This window comes from Fusarium poae, chromosome 4 (genome assembly GCF_019609905.1).
Source record: "Fusarium poae strain DAOMC 252244 chromosome 4, whole genome shotgun sequence".
In the NCBI taxonomy this organism is placed as follows: Eukaryota; Fungi; Ascomycota; class Sordariomycetes; order Hypocreales; family Nectriaceae; genus Fusarium; species Fusarium poae.
In genome coordinates this window covers 2,942,512-2,956,955 of record NC_058402.1, presented here as the reverse complement: position 1 = coordinate 2,956,955, position 14,444 = coordinate 2,942,512, and the positions used below count along the sequence as shown (strand labels likewise).

Below are 14,444 nucleotides of genomic sequence, written 5' to 3'. Positions count from 1 at the left end.
ATATAAGAAACGTTTTCGAGGGCGGAGCTGCCTACGATATTAAGGATCGAGGGAATGTATTGTCGACCTATTTCACAGCAAAGTCAGTGGCATGTCACACTTGAAAACTCGACCAGTACAAATTGCAAAGGGGTTGAAATTTGAGTGACTAGCACAAACTCTTTGGTTCCAGGTTTTTGGCACGCAAGAGATAAATGCTAGCGGAGAGCAAAATGCACGAGTGTATTGAGTGCGTGCAACCAAATACAATGGTTTTCTGTTGTTGTGGCACATCCGTGCTCTTTCTTCACTTGTCGTCGATAGTTTGTTCAGGTATAGATGCATGATGGATCGCGATCGTATACCCGTAGTCACACGCATTTGGGAGGATGGCTGATGGCAGCAGTCACGCAAGAGGCAGAAAGCAACCAAAAGAAGAACCACAATCAAACTTGGCTGTACCTTCAAACACGAAATCTTTCTGTCGCCGGGTTGCAGAAGAGCACTGGGAAAAAGTGCAGATCGATAAACAGGGACGTAAGGTTGCAAAAGGGAAAGGGCAACCGGGTGGACGAACACAACGAACAGATTTAAATTGGCAGGTAGGTTGTTGGCCGAAAGAGTTGTGAAGCAGAGCAGGCAGCCGAGGAAAAGCCACTCGCTTTCACCAGTCACCTTCTCCTTCATCATGAAACAACAGCGATAATGGACAGGTTCGCAGCAAGGCCGGGCAATGTCAAAAGGCAAGTGTTGATTCAACGAGAATGCGACGGCAAAGAATAGAAAATTGCAGAGAACATCGTGAACTGACCTGTGATGGTGTAGAGGGGAAACAGCCGCAAGCACAGCAGCAGCTCTTGCAATCAAATCCGTCCGACCAATTCCAAAAAATAATAATAATAATAACAACCGATTGTGAAGACTCGAAAAGTCCGATTGTGAGCCCAAAAATCCTTTGTAGCTTCGAGGAACCGTCGAGATGATCGAGGTTGAGGGACGAGAACGACGACGAGGTCGGAGAGGATAGTAGGAGGAGGACAAGAAGCAGACGCAAACGCAGAGAAGGGGTCCCAAATTGGGGCCTAGGTAGACTAAGTACCTCCTTGTAAGTCTAAAAGTGGGCGCCGTGCATGGAAGAGAACAAGAGACCCGTTCAGATGGACGATAACTAACTTTCCTAGCCAGGGGGGTGTTGGTTTAACTTGACTGCCCGGCTGGGATAGGATCAGATGGGAGAAATGGGAATCTTTTCCTCACCCACTGATTTACGCTGCTAATTCGACGGGGCCGGGGTTTCCTCAATTTCCATCACAGCGGGCTCATTATTCTGTAGCGGAGCGGACAGGACAGGACGGACAGCCAGCGGGCACGCGCAGGCCTCTCACTGGAACCTCTCACACCTCACCTCGCACACTTTCCTGGCCTCGAGGACACCCTCTCAACTTTTTTCTGTCCACTAAACACCACACCCCGGCAGGCTGGCTGGTTCATCAGCAGTCGCACGGGCGGCTGATTGGACCTGGGGTGGTCTCCTTTGGGGGCACGCACCCGTCGCGCAAAGTACCAGTGACCAACATGGTGGAGTTACTCATGAGATGCTCCGCTCTCTCTTGCTCGTTGATGTGTGGACCCCTTGGATCTTGAAGTCTACCTTTTGCGAACAATCCCGGCCCATGGTATTCAGAAGAATCATCAGCGACGGCTTCTGAACTGTCCTCTACATACGGAGCTTGGCGCTTCAGTCTCTTGCAGCAGAGACGCATTCGTCACAGATTGGGCCGCGTCGCTCTCTCGTGCTTGAGATCATTGTCTCTCTTTTGTTGGCAACAAGTGTGCTCATATTCCAGTCGTAATCTACAAGACAAGCACTATTCGAAATGCTGACAATAACTATAGTTACAATTAACAACGATAACGACATCGACCACATAATGGCCCTGGCTCTTCAACCCTGCGCCTACTTTTAGCTTTGCTCGCATCAACCTTCATCTACCAGCCAGCCCATCCGTCAATGCTTCTCATTCAACCAATCCGTCCCCTGTACCACCACATTTCAACTCTGTCGTGTTGACTCAAGGATTTTCCGTCATCTTTCACTTCAACTCCGCATTTCTGCCTCTCTGTGTGTTTTTTATTTATTTTATCCTTCAAGTCGGTAAGAGCAAAGTCCAATATGTGCTGACATGGCCCACATGGAATATGTCATAGAACGAGTTCATTGACATTCAAGTATTCGGTGACTTTCAAAACAATTCGTTGAGTCTTACTATTCTCGTGACTGGGCTTGTTGGACAGTTGTGTCTTGAAAGGCTGGCTAAGACAGTGCCACAGTTCCTGTAAACTGACACAACGAACTACATTTTTCTCTCTTTTTAGAAAATTTGCAAGTGGTTGAAAAACACTGTAAAACACCTCAGGCCCGGCCTATCATTTGCTGCGAACTCTCTGCAAACTCGCTGCAAACTCATGATACCAGTTTGAGAAGAGCATATCTGCACAGCACAACTAAGTCGCACTGCCAAGACTTCGCAGGTCTTGAGTGGGGTCGTAGCATTCATGGATGCTTGCTCGACTCGCTAATGGTGGGGGTATTCTTGACGTTGAACCGGGGCTAAAAGAAGGCATGGTCCAGAGACGACTAGGGGCACAGAAACTCGGACGAGTAACAGACGAGAATTCGAGTGCTGCGCTCAAGATTGGTGATAACCGTCCCGCTGAAATCACCATTTTAGCGATGGATGCAAGCCGCTTATTTCCTCTAGGGGTTCTAAGAACGCTGTAGCGTCGGGAATCCAGTCCTTGACGGGTTCTTAATGCTGGACCTTCATTTCCTGTTACCCGCCAGGAACAGTCCAGGCTCGACGATTTCTGGCGTAAACAAACTTAACAGCGACGATAATACCATGGTAGATGGGGATGCTGGCCAGTACGATCAAACCGAAGATCCAGTGCTTGCGCGCGCAGCCATCGTCAAAGCTCAATGTTCCAGGTCACTGATCAATGTCTCACAGACCAAGATCGTGAGCACCGACAACAGCAACACAGTCATGCCCTGCTGTTGTTATTGTTGTTGTTGTTATTGTTTACTTGCTTCCCGAAAATGCTATTCTCAAGCATTGGTAAAGTTCTTACTGGCACCATGAATTATCCCGGCTTATTAGGAGAAAAGAATTGACAAATGACACAAGGATCAGATTATGCAGAAAAACGCCATTATGTACAATGAAAACCCTACCCAAGTTGTCTGCTTCGCGACATGGTTACTCAACAATTGACAGCTGATTGCGTGCCGGTGGATCGCCAGCAGGCTAGAGTCGATGTTTTAAAAAGAATATGCAGCCCTTGAATGCCTTGAATCTCTTCTTGGCTCTCATCGACAATCAATGACGGCGTCGATGTGATGCAAGACATCGTACATATATCACATCAGGAAATTTCCATCTCAGTCAAGGAGTCGCACAAACTTCCTTAGCTGCACAGCGATGCTCAAGCGATATTCTTTTACCAAACGCTGGCATTGTTTAAGTTATTACGCGATGTTGCCGACAGTGATGACTTGCAATGTGCAGTAGTTAACCGCTGCAAATGCACATTGAGATTTATATGTAGGTAGTTAATGACTAGCAAACCGTTACACGCTGTTAACCTCAAGCACCGAAATGTCCACTTTGATCAACTAAACCACCCACACCAACTACCAAGTATACCGCCGCGGTCTCGATCCAGCGATGTCCCATCCATCTGCGACATCATTTCTTGATTCAGGAGTAACAGTAACACCATCACACGCGATTTCACAGCACCAAACCCACCTGTAACCCGACGCGTCACGGTCCAGGTGTCTGTCATGACTATCTTTCGCAAATCTAAGACATGACCATCACGCAGCACAACTATTCGCTACCACGAGACCAACCACTACATGCCGTCTGGTCCCTTCTATATCTTATGCTTACACCACGCGCAATCCCGTCATGAGGCTAGGGCATGTGGAAAGGACCCTTTCTCTACATCCGTAACCTCTTCTTTCTCGCTAAATGCCCCTTGTTCTTCTCCTTGTTCTTTTTTTTTTCTTTTTCTTTTTCTTTTCCCTATGGACCTGTCAAGACCACGATTCATCGTATCCATGTACATCTCTGCTGCGCCTTTACCCTTTGTCAACGCCGCTCCAAGCGGAGCCTCTGCTCTGATGTCTCTTGGCGTTTTGGCAGCAGCTATGTCATACCTCCACTAAAATGGAACAGGTACAATCTATTATTGGAGGAGCTGGATGTCATCTTGCTTCAAGGACCCTTGTTCCAGCTCCACTCCTAGTGTTAGGTAGTGAGTACTTTGAGCCCGCATCTATCTTGCCATCCCTGTCGCTTAGTGGATGCTCATCCCGCTGCACATTTCAGAATGCTCAGACTCACGATGATCTTCAAACATTCTCAGCACTTGCCAAGACAAGACCAAAGCAACTGTACCATTTGTTCTCTTTTACCATACGATAAGGGATGATCGATATTGGACTGTTTATATGGGATTTATTGCCTATCGTATTAGGTTGCAAGAAACCTATCATATTAACTCACCACTACCAGCCGATTGCGTTTTTTCATAGTATAAGTTCGCCCGCACACCGAAACGAGCTACATGTTACTACTTCTTGAACAGACGTGGTACCCTACGATGTCAGAAAGTGGTACAACTTTCATCAGCGCATGGTGTTGCTACGCGAAGAGCGCAAGCCAAGACCTGTGGAACGTGGAGGCGACATGGCTGTTCGCTAACCACAAAAACGTTGTGCCGCTTACCACAGTTGTAATGTCCTTTGTCGGGAACCCGGTAGTTATTATAATCAAGCGATTTTTTTAACACAGAAAGGGCCGAGACGAGTCTATCAACACCCCAGAGCTCCAGCGAGATACTTTTGGGATTCTGTTCCGTCTCGATACTTTGCATTCTCACGATGGACTTTGTATGCAGGACCTCCCTCCGTGAGAGGTCTAGACCGTCGTTGAGCGTCAACATCAGCCTTTCTGCCAAATCTGGCAGTGTGTCTTAGGACATAGGCTGTTTGATTTATAGCCCGCTGCACGACAATATTATTACTGCAGTCATTGTCGCAGACGCGGCTCGAACAAGATGCAGTCATCGAAATGCTGCGCAAGAATCTTTTTTTGGCTTTTTCCTTCTACAAAGAAAAGCTAGATGCCCAAGAGTCTATTTATACGTCACTTGGAAAGCTCTATGGAATTGTTTCCAGATGTATTAGTCGGAAGAACGACATTCTGTAATGGCACAGCAAGGGTCCAAGGCCAAGAGGCCCGGGTTTCTGTTATCGTGCACTGGCCATCATCTGGCGTTTCACGTGCGTTTGGTGGTCCGAGTCATGCTGTCTCAACAAGATTGTTTTTCCCCGATGTTGAATGTTTTATTAAAGAAGCGTGTTCCAGCCTCAGTCTGGGGAAATAATATAACCCCGTGAGTCTGCCACAAATTCCTTGCATCGGATCACACCACAGGCAATATCAAGACCTCTCCACTACGGCATAGTCTCGAAAACATAAAATGAAATGACTATTTCGAGTTGACGTTTGCCTCATGCCGTTTCACAGGCACAATACAGCGTATACAGGACCTTACGGACATAATCATGCTACAGGGCTGAATAATTTATTTCACGACTCGGTTGTCATAAGAGATCAGCGGATGAAACATGTCTGCTGTTTAGACCATGTTTATCACCTGCCTCAAATGTCGCGATATTCATATCTACGCCATGCTGCCTCTATCTAGATGCTAGTGGGCTAAGGATCTAGGGTGTGTGGTAGATATCCTCGACCCAGCGAATGGCAAGCCATTGCGTCCCTCCCATGTACCTCATCAATTAGATGGCGCCCCTTTGCTGTATCATTGGATCGGCGAGTTTGCGACTTCAACTTATTTCGACTCTTTGCGCTACGGGCGGATATTCTAGAAATCAAGACGTACAAGCCAACCAATAGCGAAGGAGATGCTGCCATGCCCAGATTGAAACATAGAGCACATGACGCACGATCTCGCATTCCTTTCGTTTGATTTGAGGCTGCGGGAACAGGAGCTCGGCCGACGACCGTCCTGGAACAGTCGATATTTCTTTCTGTTTCGCTCATGATCTTCTCACCGCTGCTTGAGCCTAACCCCCCACGGTTCCTAGCTCGACAACTTCTAAAATCGAGATATAGAAATGACATAAACGACGCTTTAGAACAATATCCGTTGATCATTTGTGATGATCCAAAATAGTGTCTTGAATATCCAAAATGGCAATTCGAGTAGACTCGTAGAGGACTACACCAACAGATGTGCTATCAGTATAAGTTTTGTCATGCTGGAGATTGGTTGGTGTTGTGCTCAGTAGATCATCGATCAACCGGCAATGCCGTCTGAAATAAAATAAAAAGCTTGCGGCACAGGCCATTCGACGTCAAGAGCCTGGTCTAACCCCTCCTTCTATGGGAATGTTGCATATGAAAGCCCCTCGATCTAGTGGAGAATTATCCAATCTCTTCTGGCAACATACCACATTCGCATCTCAATGGAAGGGTTGCAATATCAATGACGAAAGGGCCACCGTTTTGCAGGTGAAGGAAGGGGTGCGCAATTATTTTAACAATAAGTTAGTTACTGCGGTACAGAAGCCAAGCAGCCAAGCAAGCAGCGGATAAGTGGTTGGCTGATGACCACAGGTGCACTCAAGTTCTCGTTTAATATCGAGCCACCCCGCCGGCGCGGCTACCTGCGCACATATCTTATGGCTGAATGCTGGATTTTTCGGATTCTCCGCGAGTTCTTTGATGGAGAAGGGTGATTGCGTGTGACCATGTTTCACCAACGACTGGAAACACTTTGTCTGCGTGGATATGGTTCCGAAAGACAAAGAAGGAGGAGGACAGATGGGCAGGTTACATTGACTACACGCCTAGTGCTTCCCTTCTGTCAAGAGTGGTTATCATTGAAGGCCATGCCGGCAGTATGTCTGTTGATACACTATAAAATGCTCTGGCTTCGTCACACAGTTGGATTTGTATAACTAACTTGATAGGGGTGCACCCTGGCGGTGTACCATTCACTGCGAGATTGAATGTTGGGCATTGATGGTTGAGTGACGTTTAAATGCCTTGCATGATCACTTACACTATAACTAACATGCTTTCACTCTGATGGGATGAGATGGACCGACTGTCATGGCACGGCCCTTGTATGGCTACTATTAGTCAAAGCTGTCAGATGCTTGGTGGCGGGCGCCAATGAACCCTTGATGAGGACAAAGCCTCAAGGTTGGAGTCTAGAATTGGGGTTGATCTTCATCCAAATGGTTCCAAGATATCGCACACTAACCCCATCTCGGAACAAGGGTCCCCCTCGTCTCGCTTCTTGGTTGTTCACCGCAAGCCATGATTGACCTTAACCGACCAGAGTACGCTAGGCTTTATGACGTCAAGCAACTACTGTCAAGCCCAATGTATCAGTATGTACATATCCTGCATCGGCAGTTGGTTTTGATGGATTCGGGGTTATTCTTCAGGGTTCAAGGCGAGAATGATGAGCCCGATTGTAACTCCAAACTTAACTCCAACTATTTGAGAGATTGGCTTGGACCCTGATGTGCAAAGGATGAAACTGCTGATCTTGAACGGTCTTTGATCAACGTTTTAGTCCATGAAAAATGGGGGGTTGTCGTGGCATGATTTGCGCTTCTCACTGCCAAAAACGAGTGACACATACAGTATAGCAAAAATCGTCCGTTGTAGTTGAAGAAATACCCAAGACAGTAGAAAGAAAAGAAAGAAAAGAATAGCACCCACGCTCTGTGCCCCGCCTATGCACGTCGGTGGATCTCGGGAACTTGGTGAATCTGGCGCTTATTGTTCAGCCAGTCTTTGTCAAGGATAGCCTCGTTTCTTCAAAGCTGAGGCTGGCTGACCGCTCGCCATAAAGACTGGACGACATTGGTTTGGAGGGGCAACTTCATATCCTCTTCCAAGTTTCAAGAGACCCATGAGGATTCTATCAACTCCACGACATCTTCTAAACTGGGTTTAAGTTTCTCAGCTTAGACCCCGAGTCCCCTGTTTGACCTCGCAAGGTAATGCTGTACATGCACCTAAGTTACATACATGTTCCTCGTAGGCGAGTGCTTAGTCTCGTTGGAATGCCCGGTCTGAGGGCATTCCCATCTACGATGCAAAGCCCCGAGGATCGTGCCTGGCCCGTCGTTGACGTGCTCATCAGCCCCTGGCGGAAGACGTTTACAGTCAAATCTCAACGCCAACGCCAACGCCAACGCTAAGTCTGGCTCGTGTGCCGATACTTTCAAGTTCCTTGATATACTGATTTGCTTCACATGCGTCTTTTAGCGGTGTCCAGCCAGGAACTCGTGTAAGTCGGCTCTCCGGTTCTCGGCCATCACAAGACCTGCGTGAATATCCCACTGCCACACTTATATGGACTGTACCATGGTCCTTCGAACCAGGATGTGGATATACTTACTTACCAGTGCATCTAGCAACCGTCTTGGGGAACTACTTTGATTTGTGGAGATTGAATAGAAGTGCCAGACTCAGTCAAACTTAGTGCTGAGCTTATCCATCATGATCAGTTGCAGTGGTGTTGAGCTGAGCCATTCGTATATGGCAACACCTCGAAGTGCACGAGCAATTCTGCTTGCCGCAACAGCCCCGTCTGTGTATAACTAACTACATGATGCGCATGTGTCCAACTGATCGGTCGATTCCGCCACGTGGTAAAGAAGTTCCTCTTGCACATGTGTTCGCATGGAATGTATGAAAAGTTTTGCTCGTATTGTGATTTGTGACCCGATCATCAGCTCAACCCAAGACCAGACTATGAAGTCAGCGTTACTAAATACTGTCATTTACGCTAAAATTCTGGTATAAACCATATATAATACAAGTACAAGCTAAGGTAGACCTTAGCTCTGAAACGGCAATTACATTGTGCCGTCAAACTACATGTCGTATCTTTGCTTCAGGGTAAGCAATTTAAGACTTGATTTCCACAAGCTTCTCCAACGTCTTGAATCCGTCATGAGCGTAACCTTTGGTCACATCCACCTTGTACTTCTTGCCATCGACAATTATGATGCCGAATCCCATGTCAGTCCAGGCAGACTTGACACCGTTGAACATGGCAGACACGGCTCGACCCATTCTTCGGAACGGCATTGTGAACAGGTGCTGCATATCAAACTTGTGCAATGCTTTGCGCTGCGCCTCTGTCTTTTGCTCCAACTCGATGCGCCGTAGCCCAGGCACGTACTCCTCTGGTAGCGAAAACCGAGATGCGATGGTGACCTCATTCAGGGGAGCGACAACGACCTTGGGCTTAAGCATTGGGACCATTCGCTTGACAGTGAGCTCCATTTGTATGGGAGTAGGCCCCGGCGTAGCGGCAGCGAGCTTGGATGCCTGTGCAGGAAGAATACGGATTTGCCCGACAATATTTGGTGTTTTCGTGATCATGAATGTTCCCATAGACGCGAGGAGCAGATAAGCTGTGCCAAAGACCAGCCCGATCCATTGTGGGACACCCTCAGGTTGCTGCACAGCATACGGCGCAGTGAGACCCGTCCAAGCAATCAGAGATAGTCCACTGGACCAGCAACCGAAGTAGAACCAAAAGTGCGATGGACCCTCATAGAGGACCGTGGGTGTTGGTTTAGAAGTCAGGCTCTTGATAAAGGCGTATCGACTAGGAGCAATCTTGGACGCCGCGGCGGCGGCGGCAACCCTTGATGCATTTGGTGACCGTGAAGATCTTATAGGCTCAGCAGCCCGGCGGAGGGAAGTAGAAAAGAAGCGGGATCGAAGGAGCAGAGGCTCGGCGCGAGGAACGAGGAGGGGCCGTAGGCCCGGGAGGCAGAAGCCCCTTGCGAGGCTCGCCATAATAAAATCGAGGCCTTTCGGAAGAAGATTTGTATATGGCCAGTAGTGGTATATGTCGAGTATGAGGTTACCACAATTTAGAAAAACGTCGCCATCCAATCGCTACAGTGACTTTCAGAGGTTCAATGTTGAAATAGCTTCAATTTTCAGGCTTGCCCACGAATGTTACTAATATGTGATAAGATAAGCGGATATAAGCCGGAGGCATGCGCGGCAATTGGTGAGTATGCATAATTCCCCAATTCAACAAATTAACGAAAAACGACTTTATAAATAATGTTCGACTGGATAACTAATTATAACGTCAAAGCCCTATACGATGTTCTCATTTTTCTTTATACTTATTAATTGTACATTATTGCAAGTGCTTGTCGATCAAGTGGCTTTCGGGGCACCAACGCCCGAGAAGTTTGAGTAGAAAATTAAGTGGGACATGAGAGATATGAGCATTAATAAAAGCATGAAGAAGAGTTCCTGTAAACAATAGGATATGGAGGATTTAAAAAGAACGGACTCGCTGAGCTCGATAGAAGCGACTTTCCTGATTAAATCAAGCATGCTACAGTAAAAAGACTTCACACCCGATTTAGGGAAATAATTATCTCAAAAGCCCTGAGGGTTTTATGTCTTGTCGCGTTCTACCGCCAAAATTTAACGTCGGGTCCCCACTAGCGCCAATGGATCTCAACAGCTTCAGTTGAAGACAACCCAGTCTTTCTCAACACCCCGAGGTCGCTCTCACCTGCACCGAAAACCCTCCCTCGCCAGCCTCCATCTCGCCATATCCACAATTAACTCAATCAAGCTGTGAAATGGCCTCTCTCTCTGCAGCTTGCAGGGCATCTGCCCGGGTGGTTACTGCTCGGTCTTCTATCGTCCGTGGTACGTCGATTTGCTGATGTTGAAAATCCCCCTTTTGTCGCGCACCGACTAACACATCTTGTCTGATGTAGGCTTCACCACTTCGACACGATGCCTTGCCGCACAGAACTTCACCATGCCCGCCCTCTCGCCTACCATGACCGAGGGCAACATTGCTACGTGGAAGGTCAAGGAGGGAGAAACTTTTAGCGCCGGAGATGTGCTGCTCGAGATCGAGACCGACAAGGCCAGCATGGACGTCGAGGCCCAGGACGACGGTATCATGGTCAAGATTATGGCCGCGGATGGCAGCAAGGCCGTGCAGGTTGGATCACGCATTGGTGTCATTGCTGAGGCTGGCGATGATATTAACACCCTCGAGATCCCCGCCGACGAGGCCAAGGAGCAACCCAAAGAGCAGTCCAGCGCTCAGGCCCCCAAGGAGGAGGCTGCTCCTTCCCAGTCGAAGCCCGTCGAAAAGAAGAGCGCGAAGCCCACTGGTAACGACACCTACGAGCACAAGTATCCTCTCCTGCCCTCAGTTCAGCACCTAGTCAAGGAGAAGGGCATCAGTGAGGCTGATCTCAAGAAGATCAAGGGCACCGGTCCTCACGGTCGATTAGTCAAGGGTGACATCCTCGCTCACGTTGGAAGCATTAACCCCGAGACTCCCGCTGCCAACGAGACCAACTTTAACAACCTGTTCCACCTTGATCTTAGCAACATCAAGGTCGCTACGAAACCTGCTCCTCCTTCTAAGCCAAGCCCCGCCGAGGAATCCAAGGCCCCCGTGGTCGAGGATCTGGAAGTTTCTATCCCCATCACCTTGACCAAGGTTGTCGAAGTCCAGAACCGAATTCACGAGACTCTCGGTGTCTTCCTACCCATCTCTACCTTTGTTGGCCGTGCGGCTGAGGTTGCCAACGATGACCTTCCTCCTACCAAGCGTGCCCCTACCGCTAACGAGCTGTTTGACCAGGTCCTTGGCCTCGACAAGGTCAAGGCCTCCAAGGTTTCTCGCGGTGTCTACCTACCCCAGATTTCCGCTATCCCTCCCCCCTCTATGCTTTCTCCTCGACCTCGCCCTAAGAAGGCCGACATTATCGACTTCCTTTCTGCACCCAGCAAGAAGTCTGCTCCCAAGTCCGCCTCCGTTCGCACCGTCCCCGGCTTGTCCAGCGGCGCCAATGTGTTCACTCTGACGGTCCCCAAGGCTGAAGAGGAGAGGGCACTGGTCTTCCTTGCACGCTGCAAGGCCATCCTCGAGGAGGAGCCTGGACGGCTGGTACTGTGAGCTTATGAAGAAAAATATCCCTGTAATATATCGTTTTTTTGCTATAGACAATGGCTAGTAATTGCGCTTGGACGCACCTGTGGTATGATACATCTACGCTTTTCAACGGTGTTTTGCCAGATAGCTAGAACTACAACCCCAATTATGAATCAAGTTTTGATGCCGGAAAGTTGCTATTCGATCTTAATTTCTTGATCTTGCCTAAAACTTGACTGTCAGTAAAGAAATTCCCGTATCCTAAAAATGAATACAGACTACATATCATCGTTGCTTCACTTCGGAAGCAACTTCTATCCATTTATCAAAAGTCACATCTAATCCACAGTTACAGCAGAAGACCCAGGGGCAAGTCGGTGGAATTTGCAAAAGTCATCTGGGAGGAGGTTGATCTCAGCTCTACGTTGATAAACATTTGGTGAGTCTATAAATGTAGTTTCTGTCAAAAATCACCAACCTGCAAGTCACTGTTACTTGGGTAAGTTCCGAAGCCAAATGAAACCCATCGCCAGAACAGCTGCAATGTTCCCACGCTCAATATCTCTCCTTCCATAGACAGAGACGTGCAGCTCTGCATTACAGAAGCCGACCGACCACCAAATCGTTCCAGATTCTGGAATGGCTAATGGCTAAATGGATATTGGCTCTAGTGATCTTTTCGAAACCTTTCAGCTTGGCAGTCCAAAGTTCTTTTCCCACTTGGCGGTACAGTATCTAGTTAACCGATCGACAGCCAGCTGAAAGCAGAGCCCGATCATTGATGATTAATCATCCTGTATTACAGTCTTGAACAAGAAATCTCCAGAGCCGAGCCGCAAGCTAAGCCCTATCACGAATAGATCACCATGTATGTATCAGTTGCAATGACAGTGTGCGAGTGTGAGCAAGGTCTCCCACACCGGCCCGACATTGATTTAGTCGAGATCGGTCTCCCATTTAATTCATGCAAGAGGAGGAAATAGTCTCATGTTGTTTAGTCGACCACCTTGCATACAAAAACCTCAACATCAAGCTAGTAATCTCATCCGCATTACGCGCGTGAGACCGGGGTTAGGGATGATTAATTGTTCAATGTACCTAGATAGTGGTGTGGGAATGTCTCGGAAAGCACCAATGAACCCAAGGACCCGGTAGAGGCCGATCCATGGACGCCTTGGCAATGTATCAAGGCTCGTACAGAGGACCTACCTACGAGGCCTATCTAGATATCGGTGGTATAGAGGGACTCACATCTGACATCATTTCCTAAAAGGTTTAGATAGGGGTGAAAAAGGAAACATCCTTCCCATGTTGAGGTAGGTAGGTAGGTAGGTTAGGAGGGTAGACTAATCAATCCACTCATCAGTCGATATCGATTGCTATGTTGAGTTTGGACATCCTTGTAATTGTAGAACCCCGAACTAAGACATGCGTTAGGGAGAGAAAGGAGGAAAGAGAGAAACTGGCAAGGGGTGGGTGTTGTATTGTCAGCTATGGAATGTTTACAGATGAGGAGATATTGACATTCACAATATCCGGACTGGGGTAATAAATCGATGACTAAGGAAATAAAGCCATGTAAGTCTCACGGGAAGGAGGTAGCACAAGATTGCCTAGTAGGTACCTACTGGGTTAGTAGATTTCACTCGCAGTCGAGTTCTGTCATGTGGGAAACGGTGCTGGGGGATGAAACGCAACTTCTATCGTTGTTTCCTTCTCTACCTATTTACCAAGTCACGGGCAGGAACATTGTCTCCTCCCCTGTCTTTGTCACCCACGAGGCAACAAGAAAACCTTCATCAACCACACACAGACGTCAATCGGCATTTGCCACAGTTTTTACGAACCAACAGAAACACATTACGGATCAATAGCAATCAAGATCTCGCTAAGATCTCCACACTCCCTAATATCGGATCACCAAAGCAATGAGAACATGGACCCCCTCCCCCGGTCGAGTGTTCAAAGTATTGCATGACCAAGTCTAGAAGAGTTACTGCGGGGAGAGCGGGCTTTGAGTTCAGGCTCATGGCCATCGAGACAAGATCCACATCATTCCAAGAGCCCTCTCCGACAACTTGTTTGTTTCCTACGGTCTCAGGTCTGCCCCTCACATTAGCTATACACGACCGCATGCCCCCCTTCGAACCAGAGACACCAGGATCATCGCCGGCAGGAAGGAACTTGTGTCCATCCAAAGTCGCTCTATTGTGTTCTTAGCCTAAGCAACTACCTATGCATCTTCCTACGCCACATATATCCCTTTCGGTCTCTCAAGTTAGCTATTACTGGTTTCATCTGGTCACATAGCAATTGTCAGCCAGTCCCGTACAGTCGGGACGGCTTCTACTTGGATGTTCTGAGCCATCGCGGCTCGCCTTGACTCGCAATGGATAGAAGGA

The 14,444-nt window shown here is 48.0% G+C and overlaps 3 protein-coding genes across 3 annotated transcripts; 1 reads left to right on the top strand and 2 right to left on the bottom strand.

The window, feature by feature from the left end:
* Nucleotides 1-31: 31 nt before the first annotated feature.
* On the bottom strand, nt 32-666 carry FPOAC1_011006 (uncharacterized protein; the record flags this gene model as incomplete). Its single annotated transcript, XM_044855393.1, has 2 exons — nt 32-67; nt 442-666. The coding sequence occupies 2 exons, from the start codon at nt 664-666 to the stop codon at nt 32-34; spliced, it is 261 nt and encodes an 86-aa protein (XP_044702706.1).
* An 8,342-nt stretch (nt 667-9,008) lies between these two features.
* On the bottom strand, nt 9,009-9,911 carry FPOAC1_011005 (uncharacterized protein; the record flags this gene model as incomplete). The annotated part of the gene is made up of 1 exon (XM_044855392.1): nt 9,009-9,911. One exon carries the CDS (start codon nt 9,909-9,911, stop codon nt 9,009-9,011), a length of 903 nt encoding a protein of 300 aa, XP_044702705.1.
* An 812-nt stretch (nt 9,912-10,723) lies between these two features.
* On the top strand, nt 10,724-12,066 carry FPOAC1_011004 (uncharacterized protein; the record flags this gene model as incomplete). Its single annotated transcript, XM_044855391.1, has 2 exons — nt 10,724-10,793; nt 10,865-12,066. The coding sequence occupies 2 exons, from the start codon at nt 10,724-10,726 to the stop codon at nt 12,064-12,066; spliced, it is 1,272 nt and encodes a 423-aa protein (XP_044702704.1).
* Nucleotides 12,067-14,444: the final 2,378 nt, after the last annotated feature.